Raw genomic sequence first — 25,879 nt, 5'->3', positions numbered from 1 at the left:
ATGCCGTACGCGGCGATGTTCCGAACGACTACGCAGTGATACTGCCTACTCTGCCGACAGGAGAAGCCATGAAATGCAGCCTTGTGCTGCACGCTGATACCCGGGGGAGGCCGTACCGTGCTGAAGACTTCGTAGGACCTCTGAACCAGGTGGGAGTTCGGGAAGACGTAGCAGGACTTGGCGCGTTTCAAATGGGGCACGTCTGGCTGCTGAAGCTGCACAACGCCTCCGCCAAAGAGAAGCTTCTGCGAGAGGGGACCATGCTGGTGAAGGGGCGACCATGCCTGGTCATTGATCCAGAAAAACGAGAGCTGAAGGTAAAAGTCCACTGGGTGGCATTCGACGTAACTGCTGACGCCCTTCGACGGGCCTTCGAGCCGTACGGGGAGGTCAAGGGTGTCACCCGAGAGAAGTGGAGAATCGAGGGCCTGGCAGACGTGGATTCCACTACCGTCATCGTCCGCATGGTGCTCCGCGAAGGCGTAACACCGGAGTCCCTGCCGCATCAGCTCCGCCTCTACGGAGGCCCGCTCCTGGTTGTCGTCCCCGGACGGGCGCCGGTGTGCCTCCGCTGTCGACGCACGGGACATATACGGCGAGACTGCAGAGTGCCGAGGTGCGAGGAGTGTCGAGCCTTCGGGCATGAGGCCTCGGATTGCGTACGGTCGTATGCTCGAGCTGTTGCCAGCAAGACCACCGACAGCCAGGACAGAAACCTCGTAATGGACGAGGAGGAGGCCGAGGCGGCGGCGACTCCAACCGCGAGGATTTCTTCGCAAGACCGTCAAGAGTCCGGTGAGCAGGAACACGAGCTGACGGCGATGCCAAAAGGCCAGGTCTCCACCGTAACGTTGACGGCAGAAGGCACTGTCGGTGAAAATGAGCCTAACGCGAAGAAGACCAGTGAAACGACACCGGCAGCTAAGGACGCGACTGACGCACTGGACGCCGGAGATGGTACAGCAATGGACTTCGCGACCGAGGCGATCAAGCGGCGGCTCAGCGACCCGGAGCAGGGAACCGACCAGACGCTCCAGCAGACTGAGGGACCCTGGTTCATAGTGACGAGCAAGAGGGGACGACGCGCTGGCCGCAGCCGTTCTTCGTCTCTTCCCAGGTAGGGCGAGAAATGACCCAAGCGTACGAGGTCTGAGACTCGCTTTCCGATGGTTTCCCTTGAAAACGCCTTGCGCGTGGCTACGTTGAACGTTCGCGGACTTGCAGCCAGACGACGGCAGCAACAGCTCTACCGGCTGTTCACCGAGCATGACCTGGACATTGTCGCTATTCAGGAAACCAAAGTCGAGAGCGAGGACCAGACTGACTGCATGGTACGGCCTTTTCTGGCGCGGTATGAAGTCTGCGTGAGTCATGCTGTTGGTTTCTCGGCTGGCTGCTGCCTGTTCCTCAGAAAGTCTCTGGGTGCTGCCGTGCAAACCGTCACGACCTGCCCATCTGGGAGGTTTGTCATGTGTGATTTTTCTGTTATGGGAAATGAATGGCGTGTCATTTGTGTTTATGCACCTAATGAGGCTGAGGAGCGCCGGGTTTGTTTCCAAAACGTTTACCAACATTGCCAGTCCGATCGTTTTCTGATCATTTTGGGTGACTTCAATTGTGTCTGCCGAGCTGAAGACAGGTCCAACCGAACGCGCTATAGGGATGCCAGTACCCTAGAATTAAATAACATTATTGAAGATTTTGTTCTGGAAGACGTCGCATGTTGTGTGCCTCGGTCAAACTGTATGCCTTTCACGCACTTTCAGGGTGTCAGTCACGCGAGACTGGACCGGGCGTATATTGCATCGGATCTGGTATATTTGTGTCGGAGTTATTCTGTAGACTACGTTGCTTTTAGCGATCACTGCCTTGTCACATTCCAATTAGGTAAAAAGAAAGAGGGGGCCAGTTTCTCATGGGAATTATGGAAAATGAATGCAAAACTTTTAAAGGATGAACCATTCCTTTCCGGTATTAAGACAATCTGGAGGGACGCGCAACTGAAAGGAGGCAGTGCAAGCGAGCGCTGGGAAACATTTAAACAGGAGGTGAAATTAACTGCACTTGAAAGGACATGTCTCCTAAAAAATCAGGAGAAGAGTCAAGAATTGGAGTACCGAAAAAACTTAGACAAGCTGCTACAGGAAGAATGCCGGGCACCCGGCGTTTTCATTGAGGATATTAACCACCTGAAAGCCAAACTCGAAAATCTCGATCGCGACCGATACAGGGGGGCGGCAATACGGGCTCGTTCAGAGCGTTTTTTGGTGGGAGAGCAGCCGACAAAAAGAATGGTGGCGGCGGAAAAGAAATACGCGCGAGCTAATGATGTAGTTGAAATAGAACACTTAGGAGTTTTGTCCAGCGACAAAAGTCCTATCGAAGAGGCGTTTGTTCAGCACTATAAAAAGCTGTTTAGTTGTAGCGCCCCACCACTGTCAGGATTTAAAGACGACTTTCTGCCTCTACTGCCGAAGGTTGACGGAAACGATAAGGACTTTTTAGAGAAACCAATCAGCTTGTCAGAGGTAACAAAAGCGATAGATGACTTAAAACCCGGAAAATCGCCTGGGCCAGATGGCTTAATTGCTGGTTTTTACAAAACATTTAAACATGAAATTTCATCCGTGTTACTCGAAGTTTTCACCGAGGCATATGAAAGAAAAGCTCTCCCCCCCTCCTTTTCACGCACACACACAGTGTTAATCCCGAAGTGTGACGATCCCGTTAAGCTTCGCAGTGTTAACTCCTACCGTCCAATAAGCCTTACTAATGTTGACTATAAAATACTAATGAAAGTCCTCGCTCGCCGCTTCCAGCGTGTGATAACGAGTGTTGTTGGGCCTCATCAGACATGCGGCATACAGGGTCGGACTATTTTGACCAACATTCATGTTGCGCGCAGTATCTTGGAGTGTTGTGACGGTGAGCTGCGCAAAGTCGCCATGTTACAAATTGACTTGGAAAAGGCCTTCGATCGGGTGTCTCATGACGTTTTAAGCCAAATTTTGAAGCATATCGATATAGGACCTATTATTCTTGAAGGTGTGCAAATGGCATATTATAATTGTACAACGAGTCTTATTGTTAATAAGCGAGTCAGTGAACGCATTCCTGTAAAATCTTCTGTTAGACAAGGCTGTCCGCTCTCGCCATTACTGTTTGCGTTGTATATTGAACCATACTGCTTAAGTATCATTCGGAGTGAACATGTTCGCGGTTTTACCTTGAATGCGCGCGAGGTACGCATTTTGGCTTATGCGGACGACATTGCTATTTTTTGCACAGATAGCGAGAGTATTGAAAAAGCCATCGAAATCACTAAAACTTTTTGTACTCGGACCGGATGTTCAGTGAACTGGTCGAAATGTTCGGGGTTTTGGCACGGCCGATGGGCATCGAAGCCAAACTTTCTCGCTGAAGTTGCCTGGTGAACCCTTCCCACCCGTTATCTTGGCGTACCATTGGAATACTATCGTGACAGCGCGGGTCTGTGGAGCGAAGAGACAAATAGGCTGCGCGAGAAAGCGGCCCCCAGTGCAGGCCGCCATTTGTCTATTTTCGCAAGAGCTACAGTGTGTAACTCATTTTTTGTCGCTAAGCTGTGGTATCTTCTACAGGTCTTGCATTGTTCTCGATTTCACATTCAGAAGTTGCATCGTGTATTCGCTGTATATGTGTGGGCGTCCAGCTGGGAGCGCGTCAGCCGGATGAATTTGTTTCGGCGCGTACGGCATGGTGGTCTTTCTTTATCACATCTTTTCATGCGCCAAATTGTTAACCGTTTTCTTTTCCTGCGTGATCAAGAGGATCCCTTTCTGCGTACTGTTCTTCAGGTTCAATTGTCGGGTGTCTTACCCAATTTCATCGTTTCATCCAGTGATGGTGCTACGGGACTACTGAGTGCTTATTTGAAGGAAGTTGTCGGTGCATACAAATTTTTAACCACGCGTTTCTCTTTAGAATATCTCAGTACTGTCTCTCGAAAGCGACTTACAAGAAATCTAATAGAAACGTCATTTCCAACCCCTTTGTATCGAGCTATTTACAGCGAGACTTCAGGACAGGATGTACTTCGACGCGTTAAGAAAATGCTGGTCCCGGCCACAATGAAAACCTTTTTCTTTCAACTTCACAGCGGAACGCTTCCGGTTAAAACATGGCTGGACGAAAAGGGCATTTTTGTTCCCTGGACTGTGAACTGTATCTTGTGCAAAAGGCCCGAGTCGAGAGAACATGTATTTTTAGATTGTTGGGACGCAGTGTTCTACTGGGATGTACTGCAGCGAACTCTGAAAAAGGAACTTCCTCTAAGCGCACACGGGATACGTTTTCTGCCTGTTGCCCCAACCGACTCTGTACCGTATGATTTACTTGTGGTTATTGGCTTACACAGTATCTGGAAGAGCCGCATGGCAGTGCGGCATGCTGATGTGGATGCTCGACCAGTATGTCACTATTTTACTCAGAGCATTAGTCAGATTAGAGAAGTGTATAAGGTTTTGGGAGAAGGGCCTGATTGGTTGCCAGTTCTAGACGGACTGGTCACGTTAAGATCATGTTAATCAGAGTGCGTCAGTCGTAAGTCAGCTTGACCTTTTTCAGAAGTGCTTCTGAGGGTGTATTTTGTGAATGAATAAAGCCTGGCAATAAAGAAAAAAAAAAGGGGGATCGGTGGCCGAGTGGTCTAGCGCACACCAGCTCGGAGCACATGGAGCGAAAGCTCGCGCTGCAGAACCCAGGGATCCTGGGTTCGAGCCCCACCCCTGCCCGTTTCGATCTGGATGAGCATCGTACCGGCGTGCGGTCGTGTATCACTACTGCGTGATGCACGTTAAAGACCCCAGGCTAGCGGTTGTACCGCACTGGCTAAATTTCTCATCTACAGCTGGGAGACTCGTCGCCCCTGTGAGGCAGACCAAGTTCTTGGCTGTATAAACACACACACAACCCAATTTTTTAGAGACCGACGCGCACGCGAAATGAGCAAACAACGCGCTTCTTATTTCCTTCACCTGACATGTAGGCTGGCACGCACGCACACGCACATGCACAAAACCACACACGCTCGCTCACATAAAAAAAAAAAAAAAAGCTTTTCGGTGGAGATTGCGTTCCGCTTCCCGATCTTCCAATGAACCGCAGTGAATAGGACGAGCCCCATTCCAGCCAGTCCAGTAGTACTCCAGCTGGGCGGAACTAGAGCACTATATAGCTCCTACGGAGCAGAGTAGCGCAATCCTTTGAACCCCGTGTTTTGCCGACAACATGGCCGACAGAGCGGCTCGGCGCGAGTCACGTGGTACTCAGAGTTCCAGGAGGCGGCCCGCGCTATGAGAGAATACATGGAGATCGACACAACACGGCTGATTAAAAAATGAACGGCGAGTTCACACTTTCCAAAACCAGTCTGTCGTGAAGTTAGTAAAGCACTAAACACTTTATCAAAGTTTTAATAATATCGGATGCGTGTGCAAATTTTGAGAAGGCAATTTCCAAGGCAATGGCGTTTGAAGCAGACGATTTTTGCTCGCAGCGGAGATGGGCTTTTCGGGTTGGCCGGAACGGGTCACGTGAATGGTGTGACGTCGCCGTGTCATCTGCTGCATGATGCCGTTCAAGCAATTTTTTTAAAAAAGTCAGGTCCTTGCGGGGCACAAAACTTAGCGCAAATTATTCTAAAATGTTCCATTATTATGTTAAAAACAATTGCCATTCCGTACACCCCCACAATACTGAAGAAACAGCGATTGTCTCACGTTCTCCATGCATTTCTGACCGCAGTTGGAACCTCCGGGCGTTCGCTGCTAGTCGCCGAGAGGCGGCGTTCTAGATTGCGCTACTCTGCTCCGAAGGAGCTATATAGTGCTCTAGGCGGAACGACACGCGGAGGCTCTCCCAGCGGGCTGGGACGCTCCCAGCATCCACTAAGGTCCATTTTGGTTGAAACGGAGTACAGCAGCATCCAGATCCAGACGCCCCCAGGCAGCTCCCGGGCTCCAAACTGTCCAGACATGTTAAGACAAAAAAACAAAACAAAAAAAACCTGCTTCTCTCGGGCGACTCGAGGGGGAGAGAAAGCAAAGAAGGAGGATGCGTGGGGTAGGGCGGGAAGGGCCTTCTGCTAGAAGGAAGGCGCCGTTTGCGCCTTGGCTTACATGCTTGAAGAAAAAAAAAAAACATGCTTGTGGTGGATCTCGGAACAGATATAGGATGAGCCTGTTGCCATGCGTCGCAGCAAGGTGAAAAATTGTTCGCTTGCAATTGAAACTAAACAGAACAAGTAATTTTGAGGTACCGAGGCAAAAAAAGTCAAAATAGGCATTTATAGGCGGGAAACGATACTTTAGGCTCCATCGCCAAAATAAGCATTTATAGGCACTACAAGGCCACTCTTAAAACACTTCTTATTTCATGATTCGTGCTTATATATAGAACAGGCACGATAGGGACCAAAAGAACAAAATAGGCATTTGCCTAAAGATCCGGCCTCTAGTACGTGATCCCCATCATCTGAAAGTGGTTCGTTTAAGACGCGTTACACCACTAATACACCATACAAAAGCGAGTCCTCAGACACTGTCTGTCTGACGTTTCGTCTTCGTATATGATGGTCACAATGGTCACACAAAAACTGTCTGCAGACGTGTTTGAAGCCTACATATCTATGAAGCAAACGTGCTTCGAATGTGCTTGATGCGCGTCGGCAGATAATTCACTCCTCGTGTCTGCGGCCATGGAGGTGGCAAGCTTCCGGAGGCGGCATGACTCCACCAGATGTGAAGACCGAGGCGAGACCAGGGTGTAAGATAGACAGGTGGGGAAACGGCCCATAGAAGCCTACCGCAGCGCCGCGACCGGATTGTGTACTCGTCTGCTTGCGGGTACCCCCGATTTGCGACAGATGGCGCTGCGGCGAGAGGAAAAAAATCGGAATCGGATTTGCGTGGAACTCTATGTGAGAGTGCGCAAAATAAACCGAGAGCACGACAGTCCTCCATCGAAAATCCACGAAAAATCATCTCCGTCAGTTTAGTTGGTCGCCACCGATCGCCTACCCTGAGTGAGAGTTCGCGGTGCTCCAGATACACTCTCAGAAAAAAAAGGTGTATTATTACACCCCTTGTCCCATATAATACACCCCAAAACTTCAATTCGACGTACAGCGCCCCATAATCGAACAGGCGGCCCCAAAGTTTACGAGGGGCTTGATAGCCGTGTGGTACAACTTATTAAGATAGCTGATGTACGTATTATTGACTACAAAAAAGACTATCGGAGTTTTCTTGGCCGTACTGCAAAAGCTCCGTGTTTTCTTTCTTTGGTCTTTGATACGTACTTTAGCAATTTAATAAGTTATATCGGACCGTTATCAAGCCCCTCATAAAATTTGGGGCCGTCTGTTCTACTATAGGGCGCTGTACGTCGATTTGAAGTTTTGGGGTGTATTATATGGGACAAAAGGGTGTAAGGTGATACCCTTTTTTTTTAGAGTGTAGATGGCGCCACAGAAAAAGAGAAAACTGAGGGGGACACAATCCGGTCGCTCATTTGGCTCTCGTTTCGCCACCTGTCTATCTTACACCCTGGGCGAGACTTTGGGTTTGAAGGATACGCTCCCAACGGCGACCAAACCCCGAAAAGACGCGATTGGAAGGAAAGAAAGAACGCCTAATTTGGCGCCAACAGGTGGTTTCGGAGACTCTCGGAGGCGTTAATTACCACGGGCTGTGACCTCTAGTTCCGGCTTCACTTGGGATTCCATTTGGGCGCTGGCTTGAGCCGGTGTGTCGCCTCCTTTTCTCCCTCTCCCCATGTGTGCAGTGCACACCGTGTCTTTTGTGTGCTGCGTATACGAACAGTGGGACTGCAGGTTTATAGGGTGTTCTTCCTGGGACGATCTAATTTGCGTTCTTAAGGACGTTAAAAAATTTAGTGCCTTGGTACCATTCAGCCTTACACAAACTTTTACAAGCTGTAACTGACAGAGAGAGAGTGCTTAGCACTAGTGAAAATAAGAAAAGAAGAGGGGAAGATGACATATTTCTTTCGACATCAAGCAGGGAGCTAGAAGCACGACCAAAAATTACGTCCATGTTCTGCCTGGTAAATTTCTCCAGGGTTGGATATCTAGCTATTTTGAGGGATGCTTAATGATCCTGTCCCGCCGCGGCCACCCTTAATGAGCAGAATACATTTTATTTTAGTTTATTAAAATGAATAATATACTATATCATCAAAAGTGACTTTACTAACATATTCCCTGTCTTTTGGCGGATTATAGGGCAAGCTAATAGAGTCATTAGGTAAACTATTTATTTCAATAAGAATAGAGAAAATATTGCCACGTTTTTCGCATTTGTTTCCTCTAATAGCAATGTTTAAGGGGCACTGAAGTCGATTTTGAGATCGTACTTTTGTGGTGACAACTCAACCTAGGCGCTCTAAGCATCCGACAAACCCAAAACCACAACATTCCATAGCTTATTTCCTTGTTAAAAGCGTGTTCAATAATCGCGACACGCCCTTTTTGGGACTTCCGAGTGAAGTGGTCGACGAAGGGCGCTTTACCGCGAGTTGCAAGCGATGGCTTCGTCCGCGCAGAAAAAGACGAGTCGTAGCGGAATGTGAACCTATCTGACTCTCTTTGAAACAAGTTATAATAAAATCATTCGGAATCTGCGCGTATTGTAGGGCTTTCATTAGTCCACATGAGACAAGAGACCCCATGTTTTTCTATTGCCCTGAGATGAAGAGGCGGTTTTGTAATATAGGACTTGGTATATGTGGAAACTAACACATTTTAAACAATATAAGATCAAAAACGACCTTTTTCGATAAAGAACTTCAGTGCCCCTTTAAGAGAGTGATAAGTTTGCTCATCATACTCAGTATTATAATAAAACAAATAGACTAGGGTTTTTCCGGGAAATATTGTTTCAAATTGTGTTTAAAAAAAACCGTAACTTGTACCACAAAGCGTTTTATTTAATAGAATACACATTTTCAACCAACAATTTTAAGAAACGCTCTCTTATACTTTTCTTTTTGTTATAATACTTAGTACGTGGTGTGAACACTTACACTCTGAACGATAATATTGGAATAAATTTAAGAATGATGTGGGGGTCCAGTGTCGGCGCCAAAGATGACGAAGTTAGTCGTCGACACGAGGTCGGCAGCACGAAAATAAATAGAACGTTTTTACAGCTCGGAATCAGTCGCACCACCTCTTTCGTCGTCAACATCGTACGCACTACAAAGCGCATGGAAATATTTACTCGTTAGTTATCTAATTGCATAATTAACCGGTGACTTTACCAGCTTGCCCTAGAATCCCCCAAAACACAGGGAATATGTAGGTACTTTCGAGTACCTACTATTAATTTTAATAAATTGAAAACCGTTTTGTAACCATTCAAGATGACAGCCCTGGGACCGGATTTCCGAGAGCCAAGGGGGCCAATTACCAGAAACCAGAGAATCTAACCGGCAAAGCTTTTCAATCACTTTTCATTTTTGCGTATGCCAATACAACAAACAGATACTTTTCGTGCGTTTCAACAAAAACGAATTTAGATACTCTTTCTCGTTGAAAATAGCTGCGATATAAAAAGGTTCGTGTCGTTTTCATAATCGCTCTCGCGTATTTTGCTCGCCTAAATCGTCGCGATACTTTTTCAGGAGGCAGTGTACACACAACAGCTGCGTCTCGTGTTCTTCGGCAGCCTTGGTTGGGTTCCCGGCGACGCTGTGTTTGTAGATGCGTTGGCAACGATTCCTTTCTGAACCATCTGCGGTATTTCCGGGTGAGTGCGGTGTAATGCCTATAAGCGTTTTCTGTTTCCTGCCGTTTTCAGTCACGTGGGTTCCGTATCTGGTATGCGGGACTAAAAATAATAAAACATCTCAACCTGGAATATGCGAGAAAATATGGGGGAGCCAAAACCAGAATGTGTGACCATCACGCAGTTTTCGTTAACACCTTCCAGCGGCGTGGAAAGATCGAAGCCGCATACCAGAAGTGACGTCATTTAAGATGGCTGCGCCCGTGTGTAAAAGGTATATAGCTTAAAGTTAAGACTCGTTTACAAACTTGCAGCCGTGTAGGACCGACTGGGAAGAGACCGGTTTTTAAGCCTTTGCGACGGCTTTAGGACCTGCGACGCAGCAGCCCATCTGGTCCTGCGCCGTCGCAAGAGGCCTAAAAACCGGTCTTGTCTCTCTGTCTTACTCGGTTGCAAGTGAGTGAACGGCGCTTTGCTGAGGAAGATCTGTCTCAGAGTGAAAACCAGGTAGGTAGGCAGAAGAGGAGGTGACACACCGGCTCAAGCCAGCACACCAAGAAAATTCCAAGTGAAGCCGGAAATAGAGGTCGCGGTCGGCGGGAGCTCCCCTAGAGGTGCACAAGTCTATCCTACAGCATCCAAGCGTGTCCAAGTCCGTCCAATACTGTCTTATGGCTTTGTTCGTGTTTTTGGTAATCGTTGTGGGCGTGCACCTCCAGACCGGAAGTCTCCCCTGGCTTCACCTCTGGTGCCATAATGTCGCTTCCAGAAGCTTCCTACCTCCGTGGTAAAACACTTCAGCCACCTTGGTACTCAAACACGTTGTCGCCAGTTGTGTTAAGCTTCATCTGAAATCGCAGAAAATGGATTTCTGTCCTCCACATGTGTTGAACCACTTCGCGACAAAGCAAAACGATATCGCCCGAGGTTCCTGGCGCCATTTCTACAGTTTAGGAAGTGTCAATTTCGAAGCAATTGCGATCGCTCTGCATTGAGCACCAGGATGGCGGCGCTCACACCAAAATCGTAAAAAGGAGGCCGATACTCTAAGCGCTGCTAATTTAGCGCTTCTATAGTATAGCTCTCCTGGGAGGCCCTCAACTGATGAGTCTTTTTGCCCGCTAAACCGAGAGCACGTCGCTCGTGTTCACACTTGTCCATTAAAAATGTACCCTAGTCGGGCGACAAAGATTTCCATTTTCGATACATCTATGAATTGTGGTACGAGTGCACGTTTTCGTTTCTCGGTATTGTAAACTTTAGGACGCAACCTCCTGTAGGATTTTTCTTTTCTGGGATCAGTTTGGATGGGAACTTTTTCCAGTAACGAGCGCTGTCTTGGGATTTCTTGCGAATTGCAAATAAAGGGTAGTCCTACACGCGTCCGCCCGTCGAAATACGTTGCCATCATGCAGTTGTTATTGGTTGTCATTGCTGTTAATGTCCTATACGGCCAATACAACAAAAATATCCTTAAAAATAAGATTCCCGTAAATAAGCTCGGAGATATGTGCTGACAATGTCAGTCGTGCAGGACGGAGCCCTCCTAAAATGGCGACCGCGGAAAGTAAAGCGAGGGGAGAGGGTGGATGGATGTGAAGAAGCTTATTGCAAAACTGTCGATTGGGTATTTTATGGCGTGGGGGCTTACTCCCTGAAATGTGCAGTTCTTGCGAGAACTCATTGAATACTCCATGAGTATTATACTTCGTTTCAGCTTCGGTCCGAGCGCGGCCGATGTTATGAGCCGAAGGACCAATCAAACAGTGCAAAAAGCGCAGCGTCATGGCGTGCTCTCTGCGCTTGATAGGACTAGACGGCGGATGAGCACGCACACAAACGGCGAATACCGGCTGGTCCTATCAACTGCAGAGAGCACGCCATGACGTCGTGCTTCTTTTGCTGTTTGATTGGCCCTTCGGCTCATAACATCGGCCGCGCTCGGACCGAAGCTGAAACGAAGTATAGTGTCTGAATTTTGAAGGAACATTATTTATGAGTAAGATTTTTTTGTTTACACTACACGAACCGAATTGATTTAACCCACTTTAGACGAACTTCGTAAACTGGAGACGACGAACAAAAGGGACGTCACAAAATACGTTTCAATTTATTGTGTTGTGTTTATTGTCTAAACGTATTTTGTGAGAGGTATCGCGTGTTGCCTTCCTTGGTGGTCCGTCGTCTTCAGTTTCAAACTAGGCGCTGCATTATAGGAAGGATTACTCCGAAATCACTGGAATGGTTTCGACAGAAACAATGCGTTTTAGGTTCCAGCCGAAAAGCGAAAACCTTCACGCATTTTGCCATTCCCGTTCAGTGCATCTACTGATTCTGCTCCTTATGACAATTATTTCAGATTTACGCCATGAATATCTTGAACTACCGGAATATCGGCAATTTCAGCGCCATTATCGTCGTTGTGCTCCTATGGGAAACTGCGTTCTATCTATTGACATGGAACCCACGGTTAAGCATATGCTTTTCAAATTATAACTGCAGTTCCAATATCACTTTACATTGTTTGCCGAGAACATCTACTCAAGTTGGCGATAGGTAAGGTGCTTTCCTCGGTAATTAAATATCTAAGTAAGGGTAGAAATGCATATCCCTGCTTAACGAAACGCCGCCCTCTTTAGACAGAGAATCGCAGAGTCTTACCTGTTTCACTTCCTTATGCATTGTATCGGCGGAAAATGCACTCGAAAGATTTACGCAACATTTCAGAGATTTACAGCTGCAGCATAAAACGCTTGCGAAATTCTGTCAGTTTCCACGGGGAGAACCGTCAAAACAACATAAAATATGGCATAGAATAGCGACTTACTCCGACACCTGCTCGCAGTATAGTTAGTATGCCGTATATATAAAAAAAGTATTTATTTTTGTTTACGAAATGATTATATTGATTTGCAGGGTTCATTGGCTTCATTTTGGTTGTGTCACCATTGTAACAACAAGGAAATCTTTAGCACTTCCTCCAGGAAACTGTATACGAAGGAATACTACAACGAAATTCTACCGTATTTTATTATCTAAATGTCAACCCCGTTCTGGCCACACAGGAAGACACCAACTTTTCTGGCTCGAAATGACACCAAAACATTATTTAAAAGGAATAAGCCGAATGTCGTTATCTTACTATGAACTTAGAAGCAGCGCCGCTCCGCGAAAGTACGGCGGCCAGCTGCGTGCGCGCGAGCCCTGTTGAACCGGATTTCCATTCTCTCCCAGTCTATTCACCTCTTGCGGAGAGAGGGAATGGCACCTACGCGGAGCTCATAACCACGCTAGCTCCCAAGCAGCTTTGCCCGTGCTGGGACAGTTGACGTCACGTCTCCCGTGATGCATCGCGCTCTACGATGGCTGATCTTGGAGCGCTCGCTGGAATTTGTCCTTTGGAACGAAACGTTTAGCGATCTGTTCAAAAGTACAAGCGTGTCATCGTCAGGATTAGCAGATAGAGTTGATTATGTGTAACTGATTTCTGAACATGAGAGGTATATTTGAAGTTTCGATTCAGTGTCCTTTTAAGCACGAAGACATATCCAGGATGCGAATATGAAAATTAACATAATGGCCTCGATCATGTAATGAAAATACGTTTTCCCCGATGAGAAAACACCCGTTCTTGATAACCGCACTTCGATGCGAGTCGGACCAGTATAACAGACAAAAATAATCTCGCAGGAGCGTAACCCTTAAAAGAAAACGCAGTTTGCCCGAGAAAATGTTATAAACGATGTCTTCTTGTTGTTATGTTGTGTTATGAATAACGTCTTCATAACCGAAAAGATATTCACAAATTTATTACAAAAAAAATTATATGTACAGCGCCATTGCCTGTTTGATCTAGAACCTCGAGAAGGTAGGCCTAAAGGTGCACTCAAGTGATTTTTGTAGAGGCCTGATTTTTAATGTCATGTTGTTCGCTGGGATTTACTCAATAAAAATTATCAGTTCTAAATGCCAAGACGCTCTAATAAAATCACAGAAATAGAAATGCACGGACACCATTTTTATTCGGGTGAAGAGAGGGGGGAGGGGTCAATCTCGGGTCTCTATTACCTTCTCAAAATTTGACCAATGAAAATAGTAACTTGCGTGGAAATTCCGAACGTCACTATTACTGCTCTTTTTAGGCGCTGTTTGCATTATATTTACGAGAGATCTTTGGGTGTAGGAGACGCAATACAGAAATTCATTTTTGAAAAACGCCGTCCGACGGCGCTCGCTAATGTCTGTTCCGAAGCGCAAAAAAAAGGGGCGTGTCACGATCTTTGATTAGATTTTTGATGCAGAAGCCGGCCACTCATAAGTGTAATTTCGAGAATTTTATGATGCTTAGAGTCCGTAGGCTGAATTATCACCATAAATAGACGATCTTAGAATCCAGTTCTGTGCCCCTTGCGGATTACACAAAAAAGTTGAAAATAATCCGACAGTCACACTAATATTAATCAACTACAATTACGACGTTAAGCCAATTCATCGCTGTATCACTAATGTCAGACAAATAGTGTAAAAGTGTTAAGATGAACTTGAAGCGTACTCTTGAATCACGGAGGTTCCAGTCATGTGTGGTATGTACTTACATTTTTCTCAGAGGCTAGAGCACAGGAAATTTGGAGCGTACAGTGCCGGTAACCAAAATTTTATTTTTATCCTGTCCAATCCAATTTTTTTTTCAGGAATGGTAACGAAATTGTGAACGCTATGACAAACAAGACTTCCTTTGATTCAACAATGTTAGCAAGTAAGAAGGTAAAAGTTCGGTTTATATCTGTTAGCTGAGAAATTGCAGTCAAAACAGGATTTTCAAATATCGGATATGTATTTCCATAAAAAATGTTTTGTATCAGCGCCATACCTTAACTCAAGATAATACATGAAATATCCCAAAGTCAAGAAAGTTGAAATTTCGAGAGTTTTACTTTTGCAAATAGCAGCGACACGAAGTGTTTGCGAAAAGACCAAACCGCATCATAAATAAACTAAACAAATCTGAGGGCCAATACTTTGCCAGGGTGTATTTTTAGTACCAAGAACAAAATGTTCTTACTAGTTGTTCTTACTTAGTAATAACAAATTGTGCTTACTACTCGAGGTGCAAGAGCCGCCAATTATATGTCAGAAAAATCTGAAGAAAATTGCGACTGTCTTCTAAAAAAAAAAAAGATTGGCGCCTACCAGAGAGGTATAACGCATGCGAATAACAAACAATTTCCTGTTGACACCATGCCCAGATCGGCAGGAAATGTTTAAAAAAAATAACCGGATATACTGGAACATTGACACTTTATTACCTGCGCAATCAATGCATGCAAGGACAGTTTGAGTCGTGTGTCACAGGTTGTGTACATGGCAAGCTTGATTATTTTTATGCAAAAAATATCCTGTTTGTTTCATACTTTTGTTCACATATCTGACTTTAAGACTTCATAAGTATGCATTTGAGTTTGTGCATTTATTTTTACAGGCATTGAAGATATGCAAGCGGCAACTTATTTTAAGCTTCAGCATGATATCAAAGACATTAGAAGATTTTTGGCACATCACATGGGAAATGTGAAGAATGTCCGAGCAGCTGCTTTCAAGTCAAGAGAGTTCCTAAGGTACTTATTGAAAACAGTATTTTTCCTCTTATACCTGGCAAGAAGCACATTTCTGTAAAAGCGCACTGGTGGCGGTCGAAAGGTTCGTGGCTGTCAAAAACTTCTCAAAATTAGATGTTTTTTTTAATAATTTAATAAATTACACTTCGGCAATTACCCGCTTGACCCAAGAATGTGGCTGGCTGTTTAGCACACCTCATCACAACTTCACATCTGATCACAATATTCCCGATAACATGGTGCCCTGCGCTGTTTTTCTGCAAATATTATGATCCGTAGAATTGAGTTGGCCAGTTGTGCAGTTCCTCGTACGTTCTTGGTGCATGTTACTCAGCAATTTATTAGAAATTGTTAGTCTGTTCCCAATGCTAATTGCTGGGGAATACCTTAACATAATTTGACAGACCGTACATACTCCAAACATGCACGTTTGTTGTCCGTCACAGGTAAGGATAATCAAGCATTTTGTGAAGCTGAACGCTAGGAAAATTAAACATCTCTCAGACATCCCAGACCGGGAAGACTACAAGATATTAAAATAAACAAAGAAAAATGAGCTAGTGGAGCAAACAAAACGTCCCGTCACTTTTTTATTCAGTGGTTTATACGAAATATATAGTTGCCAGATAAACATTTATCGCTGACATAGTTGAAAACTCTGCCTCTAAGTTTTATGCTCTTTTAGGTATGTTTTTACTACTCATCTTTGCTGTCGATGATTACAGCGAAATGCTAGATTACAGAAAGAAAAAAACGTCAAATTTGTGTGTCTGTCGTTTGCTATTATGGTACGTAATTTCAAAACGTATCAAATCTGCGCAAACAAATGTTTTTCTGAAGTGCTTAGAGTGGTCGTCGGGAAGACAACCGCTCTTACTCCTAGCGTTAATTTAAATTAATCAACTTGTTATCTGAAAAGCCCTATTTATTTTCAGTGTTAGAAAATGAACTGGACGTGTAGTTCCTCAAAGCTTCAGAAACGCAGGTCGTCGTGGGGAACCTCGTGCAACTTCTCATCGCTTGTCAGCCAATGATATCGCGACATCAGCCTTTAAGAACAGCGAAGAATCTATCACAAAGCCAGAAGCGTGAACACAGAAAGCCATGCCCTGCATTTATGAAGCCGCCAGTGACTATATATAGTATATGCAAACATAATGAATGTCCTGAACAATATATACTGCCTACAGGAGTGGTGTAAAAAATTGCTTTCACGTCTAGGGTCATTCAAAACAACGTAGAGGTCCTGAAGCGATTGGAGAGAGTGAATGACTATGTTTCTGCAAAGATGGCATCTTCAATGCTACGTCCAGGGAACGATTTCGAATATTCAGGTATTATATGACCTCTCGAAACTTTAAGAACTGAAACCACTTCACACATGTTGATCATTTAACAATTAGAGAAACAACTTTGTACAAAGGGGAAAATTACCTAAGTACTACAATTAACCCGGCATAGAGCCCATGTGCGTAATTTTTTTTAACGTATACATACTATTTTAATAAGGATATGATATATATGTTGTCATTCTTCGCACTTTAGCTTATAAAAATATAAAATAAAACGAACCTAGTACAATGTACAGTTCAAAATATGTGTTGACTGTTTTCTTCGGTTTCCCTGGTTCGTGGTAATTGAAACTTAGGTAGAATCATACTTATGTAGTTACGTAAAAAATTGGCGCAAAAGGGACGCTAGGAGCGATTAATAAGGAACATCTGGCACTCCCGAGCAAAAGACTGAGCAATAAATCAAATCCCCCAGTAAACCGATGAGAACATATAAATGCATAATGACTAATGAATGCCTCATATAAACCATGTAAGTTCTGATCTATTTATAGACATATAAAATATAATTATTTTTACTTTTCAATAGACAGCAACAATGGGAATAAATAAAAACTGTTGGGCTGTGACTTTTTTTTTTCCGGCAGATTCCCAGTAATTGCACAGCGGCACCAAAGCTTCTCTGTCGACTCACGAATCCGTACGGACTGGCGTCTGCTGTGCACGACCTTCTTTGGTGCTTCGTGGCGGCCCTACGAACAGGAAGGACACTCGTCTTGGACAGCACCATTTAGAAATATGCTCCCGGGCGGGACTGGCTTAAATCGCTTCTTCCGGTCACGGGGGCCGCATGCGCGAGCGTTCGTACCCCCGACAGTGGAACGGAGATCGATCTACATGTTTCCGGGTGCGTGTCAGGGGTTCTGCTTTTATTGTTTTCTACCTTTTCGGGCTTTTTTTTTTCTTCTAATCTCTATTTCATGTCGCGTAACAAGTTTTGTGTTAGGAGCGATTTCGAAACATGCTTCTATTTTGAGACGCCTACCCCAAAATACAAATACGTTTCGAAATCGCTCCTTGTTCAAAATTTGTCTTTAAATATAAATGTGAGGAAGATTTTCTTTTTTAGGTTCGTTATTTTGGGACATGTACCCGTCATATTAAGAAACTTTAAAACCTTTTCTAGGTCACTTTTATTACTTTTTTACTGCGAGCTTCTGTGGGGTTGAAAAGATATTCGAACGTATCAATTCTTATACAAATTCCACCACAAATAATGAATAGAAAATATCGAATTCCAGGAACAAGATCTCGCAAACCGATGAAAGATCTGCCGTCCGCCATTGTGGAGACATTGGTAGCCAATAACGGGGACCCCTACGCGTGGTGGTACGGGCAAATCATGAGCTACGCCCTCCGGATCAACAACTCAACGCTGCACAAAATTGACAAGTTCAAGGTGGCTAGTGGCTACGAACATCCCATTGTCGGGTGAGTGACCGACAGAGTGTTCACAAAAACAAGAAAGCGTTGCGAAGCTTGTGGGATTTCCCTTGCTGCTACCCGTCTCGGAGAATGACACAGCACACCGGTTCAACAACACGTAAACATTTAATGAGCGCTATCGCCTGCGCCGCGATCCCAACAGCCCCCGCGCATCCGCTGCGACGGCCTTTTATCAGCGGCGGAGCGCCGCTCGCGTGGCCAGTTGCCCTTGGCCTCCTCGTGGTCAAGATGACCACTTATGATTGTCGGAGGGGCAGCCTGGGCCAACCGCTTGGAGTCGCCAGGTTGCCCACACATCTCTCCCCTTCCAAAAACGAAAACAGAGGACGTCTTAGATGATCTTCGGGGGGGGGCCTTCCTTCTGGGTCAGCAAGGGTCTTCTCAGATGAGCGAGCACGGGTCCGACGTCAGTACTTCCGGACAGTACCGATGCAGCTGTGGGGGGGTGGTCTGATGATGGAAGCTGCGTCGCCGCTGTCTGGCACGAGGAACTAGAAATTAAAAACATGAGGCCATGGCGCGGTAGGAATAAGTAGCCGCCACACGAAAGATGCCTGCCCCGTTGTGCATGCGGGAGCGCGGACCCTTTCTCTTCTCCCCCTCCAAAACACCGAAGAGGCATGAACATAATGCACTTAGAGCTCGTGCTACTCCCGGTCGTCTTCACCGCCGTCTCAAGTTGTACCGCGGTAGAGACGGTGCGGAATCTTCCGAGAGGTGGTCCGGATAGTCGTCATCTGGAACCTGCGACGCATCTACCTCCTCGGGTTCATAGAAAGCTTTTAGGTCGGCGACATGAATAGACCCGCACACTTCACCAGATTCACAATGCACCAGCTCATAAGACAGGTTGGAGAGCTTGCTACTAACACGGTAGGGGCCATCCCACCTCTTTGCTAAAAAGGCCATGAAGCCTCTAGCAGCATCACTCAGCGAATGAGTTCGCCTCAGTACCAGATCTCCTACCTTGAACTGCAGATTTCGCCTCCCCTTGTTATACTGGTTTGCCTGCTGCAGTCTCGAGACGTCGAGGCTCTCTCGAGCTTCACGCAGGTTCTCCGTGAAACGCTTCCGGAGATCTTCTGCGAACTGCGTGGTTGTGCGTTGCATGCTTGCAGGATCTGTGCAAAGGAGGCCGTTTCTCAGGGGAAACACGAGCTCTTTCCCAAAGTTAAGTTGGGCCGGAGTAAAACCCGTGGACCGGTTGATTGTTGTGCGGGTAGCGAATGCCATTTCTGCTAATTTCGCGTCCCAGTCTTTGTGTCGCTCTGTATGCGATACAAGCATCTGCTTCAGGTTACGGTTCACTCTTTCCGTGATATTCGCCTGTGGATGGTATGGCGAAGTCCGTTTGTGCTGTATGCCTAGCGCCTTATACACGCATCCACGAACACCTTGCTAACAAAATAAGAAGCGTTGTCTGTAATAAGCGTTGCGGCAAAGCCAAAGCGCGCGAACGTCTCGAGAAGACAGTCCCAGATTTTCCTAGAGTCTAGTTTGCGCAAAGGAAACATTTCGACCCATTTTGTGAAATGGTCGGTCACTACTAGCAAATACTGATTGCCGCGTGGACTACGGGGAAAGGGACCGACAACGTCGCAGGCAACACACTCCCAGGGGTACATGCTTTCGACCGACTGCATTAAACCTGGTGGTTGGCCACCTCGGGGTTTTGCCTTCTGACAAACCGGGCAGCTGCGTGCGTACCTCATCACATCCTGCCTCATGCCTGGCCACGTTGCAATTTCGGACAACTTTTCGTAAGTTTTGCTCCGACTGCTGTGGCCTGCCAAGGCGGGGTCATGCATATATCTTATAAATGACTTACGCAGTTTACGTGGTATTACAGTCCGGAATGGCGGGCCGCTGGACCCATCGTCCGCCTGGGGAATGTATCGCAGCAGGACGCCGTCTTTGCTGAGCAGGTATGAGTCCAAGTCTCTGGGATTCCCAGCGTCGGCTGAGTTTTCTTCTGCCCAGCTGGTGCATCACCTTTTCACAAAGTCTATCGGACAGCTGCGCCGCTCGGAGCTCCTCTCTGCTCACCAGGGTTCCCCACCGCGACTCTGGTGTGATGGGCACCGCATTGGCCAGTGCCACCAAGTCGGGATCCACCTGCATGGCACGGGACAACGCATCTGCAACGTGGTTAGCCACTCCACTCTTGTACTCGATTGTGTATTTGTAGCGCTGGAGCGAAAGGGCCCATCGAGCGAGTCGTCCTGCAGGGTTTTGAAGCCCTTCGAGCCACGAGAGAGCCTTGTGGTCAGTTTGAATGCTAAAAGAAGCACCGTCAAAGTACATGTCAAACTTCTTAAGCGCAAAAATAATTGCCAGGCACTCTTTTTCGGCTGTTGAGTAGTTTCGCTCCGCTCCGGTTAACGTATGACTGGCGAAAGCTACGGGACGAAGAACGCTGTCATGTTCCTGCAGAAGGACTGCTCCTAATCAGTAATCGCTTGCGTCGGTCTGCGAGATGAACGGACGATTCAAGCCGGGCAGGTTTAAACACTCGTTTTCAGACACAGCCCTTGAAAGACACGCGAATGCGGTTTGCTGCTCTTGCCCCCAGCACCGTTTCGTTTTTTTACGGAGCAATCGGTTCAGAGGTTCAGTTATCTCAGCGCATTGCGGAATAAAATCCCTATAAAACGCAATCATCCCGAGATATCTCTGTAGGCGGCATCATGTTGTAGTGGAGCCTTCCGCAGATCGATGAACTTAGGCTTGCGAAGAAACGCCCCCTCAATTGTGGGCAAAGTCAGGAACGCAAAATTGACTATGTAAAACGTAAGAACGAACCAGACTTGGACGTAGTTCAACTACTCTACTCAAACTACTGTAGTTTAACTACTTTTTCGAGTAACTTGGTAAGTTTCAATTACAACTTGATTTAGGTAATTAGTAGTTTAATTTAACTACTTTTTTTCAGGTAACTTCTACTCAAATTACTAACTACTTTCGAAATTATATAGTGCTAATTTTGCCCATCACGAAAGTTTGAGCGCGGAAATGAATAAGACACCGACAGATGAGGTGGCATTTCCTAACAAGGGGCCCCCTTGTTCGGGAAGGCGTCCTTGGGTCAAGGTGGCGACGAGCAGCCAAAACATAACACCGGCACGCACGAACTCAGGAAGAGATGCTTAACAAGCCTTGGTCGGGTATTGACCTAATCCGGTAATGCACGCAGGCGCCGCGTTTCCAGCTGCAACCGTGAAAGACGGGGACACTCCGAGAGTTGTTGTCTGTCTTTAGAGAGTTCTGACTCAAGCGGTAGGTTCCACGGGAGGCGCCACTGGAATGACCTCGCAGCTGGGCGCCTGTTCCCATGGTCGCCTTGTCGTCAGCGCATACGCCTTTGCAAAGCCGGACTCCCCCGCGCACAAACCCTGGCACGGATAATCCGTTCATGGGAGCACGTTCCCGCTTCCAGCTGTAACTGTATACGAGCGACGATGCTTGTTCACGTAATCCTTCGTGTCCTTCCGACCATCCATGCCTGGGAGACCTCCTCTTTGTTAAAAACGATTTACTTGTCAGGCGTGTCAGGCGCGTCAGAATATTGCAGTCGCCGGCGAGGATTGCGAGTTACCCTTGGGAGATCCTTTTGTTGGACCCGGCGTCAGCGGCGAAGTATACTTCGGTTCATCTTCTGTTAGACCAAAACATTTCTTTTTTCAGTAGCGTAGCACTAGCACTACAACGGGACGCGCAGTCGTCCTGATGATCTCATCGTCGTGGCGCGAAACTTGAACCCTTGACGGTCTGGTGCACTCGCTCAGCGTACTCTCAGAACGACGTCGGAATAAAGAGGGGCCAGTCATAACAGTCTCAACTTGACGAAGAAAAAAGAAAAAGTAGGAAAGTTTGTTATAAAAGACCCTCTACCCGAGGCAAACCTCACATGTTTTGTCATGGACACCTAAGATGCCGACACTCGCTTACCCGACCCTGCACCAGCCTGTTTCTCAAATTCAATGCTGCCGTTCCATCCAGCCCCTCGGTGGAACGTCTTTTTAGCTTGGCTGGGGACGTCTTTAGAAGGAAAAAGGGAAAACTCTCCTATCAAGAACTTTGAAAGTCAATTGCTTCTGCGAGCGAATAAATTATTTTGGCGCAAACGCAAGCTATAAATAGACTGCATTTATTTTAGGCTCGCAGGGTTTTTCATTGATCAAAATTGTTGTTCGTTTCGCTACCACAAAAATATAAAAAAGTAACTTCGAAAGTAACTTCAAAGTAACTCGCTACTTTTTAGAGTAGTTAGTAGTTTACTCAATTACTATTACAAATGCGTAATTTCTACTCTACTCCAATTACTTTTGGCGTCGATACTCAGTAACTTAACTTAACTACCTTTTTTGAGTAATTTGTACATGTCTGGAACGAACCCAGTTTGCTGCCATCCTCCCAGACGAGCAGCATATCACGTTGGGCGCCAATGTGGGATTTCCCTTGCTGCTACCCGTCTCGGAGAATGACAGAGCACACCGGGTCAACAACACGTAAACATTTAATGATCGCTATCGCCTGCGCCGCGATCCCAACAGCCCCCACGCATCCGCTGCGACGGCCTTTTACCAGCGGCGTAGCGCCGCTCGCGTGGCCAGTTGCCCTTGGCCCCCTCGTGGTCAAGATGACCACTTTTGATTGTCGGAGGGGCAGCCTAGGCCAACCTCTTGGAATCGCCAGGTTGCCCACAAGTTGTACGTGGTGTGTTTCAAAGGGACCTGTATTTTTTGCGTGATCAAAGTTATTGGCAGTTTCTCGCACCGTAAATAGCACTTCCACTCTTGTTTGTCATCGCCGTAAGTATAATGACCACTTGGTATGTATTTATTTTGGTGCTTTATGTATTTTGGACAGGATAGAAAGAGATCGGGGTAAGCTATGTTTATGAGGATCGAGATTACAGACGTTGCTGTCTGCCGCTTATGGCTTAAGAAGTAACCCGAGTCTCGAGAAGGGCAGTTCAGACGCGGGGAATACGCGGATTCCCCCGCCGAGCGAGGTGCCGAGAAACAATTCCCGTGCGCGTCAGGAACTTCGGAGACGATGGAGGATTCCTGGAAACTTGGCGGTGCGCGGGGATGCACGTGGAACGAAAACTCGCGCTGCAGAACCCAGGATTCTGGGTTCAATTCCACCCCTGCCCATGTCGAGCTGGATGAGCATCGCATCGGCGTGTGGTCGTGTTTTACTCCTGCGTGGTGCACGTTAAAGACCCCAGGCTAGCAGTCGTACTGCACTGGATAAATTGCTTAGCTACAGGTAACAATGTCGCCATGTTCTGGCGGACTAAACTCCTGCTGTATAAACGACTGACGACCAATTTGTTTGTCAAAATACGGTGTGGAGGGAGAAAGATGAGAAAGAAATTACAGAGTTGTTAGTCTGCGCCATTCATGTATACTTGTTTTCTTCTATCCTCTGTTTTAGCTTAAATTTTATCAAGTGCGTTTTTCTTGCATCTACGCGGCGCAGCAAACCATCAAAATAATTATAAAAGCCTATAGGTAATGATAAATTGCGTTCCTGGTTGCAGATTGCCGTAAAAACACTATTGCTTCTAGGATTCACATTGTAGGATTCGTTTGTGGGATTCACGACGGGAACGAAGGTCTATTCACAGCTCCATCGCCTCAAGCCCGGTTCGCCACGCAGTTCATCGCACATCCACCTTACCACATCTTTCGAGGGGCGATAGTGTTGCTGAGAATAAACGTCGTCCATGCCAAACACATTGGCGTGTCTTAAATACCTACGCCGACGGTGAAACACGAACAAAAACGCTGCCATTTTGGACGCTTCTCCCTCATCTCGCTCCCTACTAGCCCAAACTCGCCTAGGTCGAAGCCGGCGAGTTTTTCCCATCCGCGGCGGCTTTTGCCGCGTCACAATGACGTGACAGCATCTCTTCGCGAGTTCCGTATATGCCACTCTCCGACCGCCTCAAAACCTCCGTTGCGACGTCACCACCTAGGGAGTGACGGCGCGTGTCGTCAGGCGCGACGCCGACCAATTGCGGCGGGCGCCGAGTTCGGCGGAGAACTCGCCTTGATACCCCCGTGCCGGGCTTAGCTACCCCTTGTGTGTCTCTGTGCTTCTCTACGTTATCTTTCAGCCAAGACGGAATCTGAGATTGCCATAATCCCATCTGCGGCAACAACAAACACTAGAACTTAACTGTCTCTTTATAAAGGACCCAAAAAGCTGGTTGGGATGGAAAAAATAAATAAATAAAGGGACTCGGTATTCCAGAGTGGTGAATATAAGAAGGAAGTTTATATTTACAGTTGCAAGGAAAAGAAGTTGGAAACAAAACGTCGTAGACATATATACAAAGTTCAGTTCGACGACTCCGCTTACGGCACGGTGTTGCACGTCGGCGCTGGCATGGAGTTTGTCCTGTCCCGGAAATGCTTGGCAGGCCAGCTTGGGACAGGCGAATGTTTCACAGCACTCTTGGGTAAAAGCCTCTCGGTCCTGGACTCGTCCGTCCGGGCTCTTCCTTGGCTACCGGGACCACCGCTGTCGAGCCGGGTTCCGTGTCGTGCCCGCCATTCCCTCACGTCTCATGAGCGGGTGTCATCTTCCTCTCATCACTGCGTCGTCTTCGTTTCTCCATTATATCCATTTCTTGCCCTTGCCTTGCAGTCCTCATCTTATAGTTATTCACATCTTCACCACGTTAACTGTGTCTTCTTTCTCGTCCTACGCTCAGTCAAAATCACAGCTTTCACGTGCGTCGTTCTTATCATCCTTGGTTCCCCCACATCATCACAATTACGCCCCTCTCAAGGCAATTGTTTACCAAAATTTTAAAGCAAAATAAGTAAGGCTTCTGTAGATGAAAAAAAAAAAACAGATTTACCCACAAACACGACGTGGACGAAGCGTGTTTCATGCGTAGATAAACTATTACTCCCCAAAAACCCGTAAATGCTGCCGGCGGATAAAATACGACTAAAATAGTCAGCTCACACGTTCTGGCGGCCCTTCATGTACGTCACTTTAAAATCGTACTCGGCGAGTAATAAACCCCATCTAAATACATGACTATTCAGATGTCTCGCAGAGTGAATGTATTCAAGCGGCTGGTGTTCGCTCTGAACAGTGAAGCGTTTGCCAAACAAGAAGATGCGAAATTTTCGCACTGCCCACACGAGGGCAACGCTTTCACGCTCAATGGTGAAATAGGCGACTTGTCGTGGCAACTTCCGGCTTGGATACGCAACAAAATGTAATACCCTAGTTACACGGGCGCTCTCAACTGCCATTGAGTTCAATCACAGTTATCGGCCCCAACTGTGATTGAACTGAACTGAACTGAGATAGTGCTACACGGCTCTCTAGAACCCAGTTGAAGCTAAAACGAAACTAGTTATTGTGCCTCGTGATCAGTCTAATTGTTAAAGTAATCTACTCGGAGAAACATATTTTATTTACTATAAGTATATCGTACATCATGTTCAATACCTTGTTGCTTTTTAGCGGCGTTTACATCAGTACCAAAGCAAATGCAAGGCTAAGTTGCGCATATTTTAGGCTAGGTGGAGCTAGCTACAACCCGCTATGATGGGTGCACCCATTACTATCTGTCCATTCACACAGCTGGCCCCGCCGCCATCTTCGCTCGTTTGGTGGCTTGCCGGCTAGCCGGGATCGTTTTAGC

At 46.6% G+C, this 25,879-nt stretch overlaps 1 protein-coding gene across 1 annotated transcript; it reads left to right on the top strand.

The window, feature by feature from the left end:
• Positions 1 to 56: 56 nt before the first annotated feature.
• Positions 57 to 25,451, top strand: LOC115318875 (the record flags this gene model as incomplete). The annotated part of the gene is made up of 3 exons (XM_042290079.1): positions 57 to 1,068; positions 17,997 to 18,186; positions 25,283 to 25,451. Coding segments are annotated over 3 exons (1,371 nt in total), but the record flags the coding sequence as incomplete, so codon positions are not given.
• Between the last annotated feature and the right edge of the window lie 428 nt (positions 25,452 to 25,879).

Source organism: Ixodes scapularis, unplaced genomic scaffold (genome assembly GCF_016920785.2).
Source record: "Ixodes scapularis isolate PalLabHiFi unplaced genomic scaffold, ASM1692078v2 PGA_scaffold18__7_contigs__length_3171195, whole genome shotgun sequence".
In the NCBI taxonomy this organism is placed as follows: domain Eukaryota; kingdom Metazoa; phylum Arthropoda; class Arachnida; order Ixodida; family Ixodidae; genus Ixodes; species Ixodes scapularis.
This window is presented reverse-complemented; position numbering and strand designations above follow the sequence as displayed.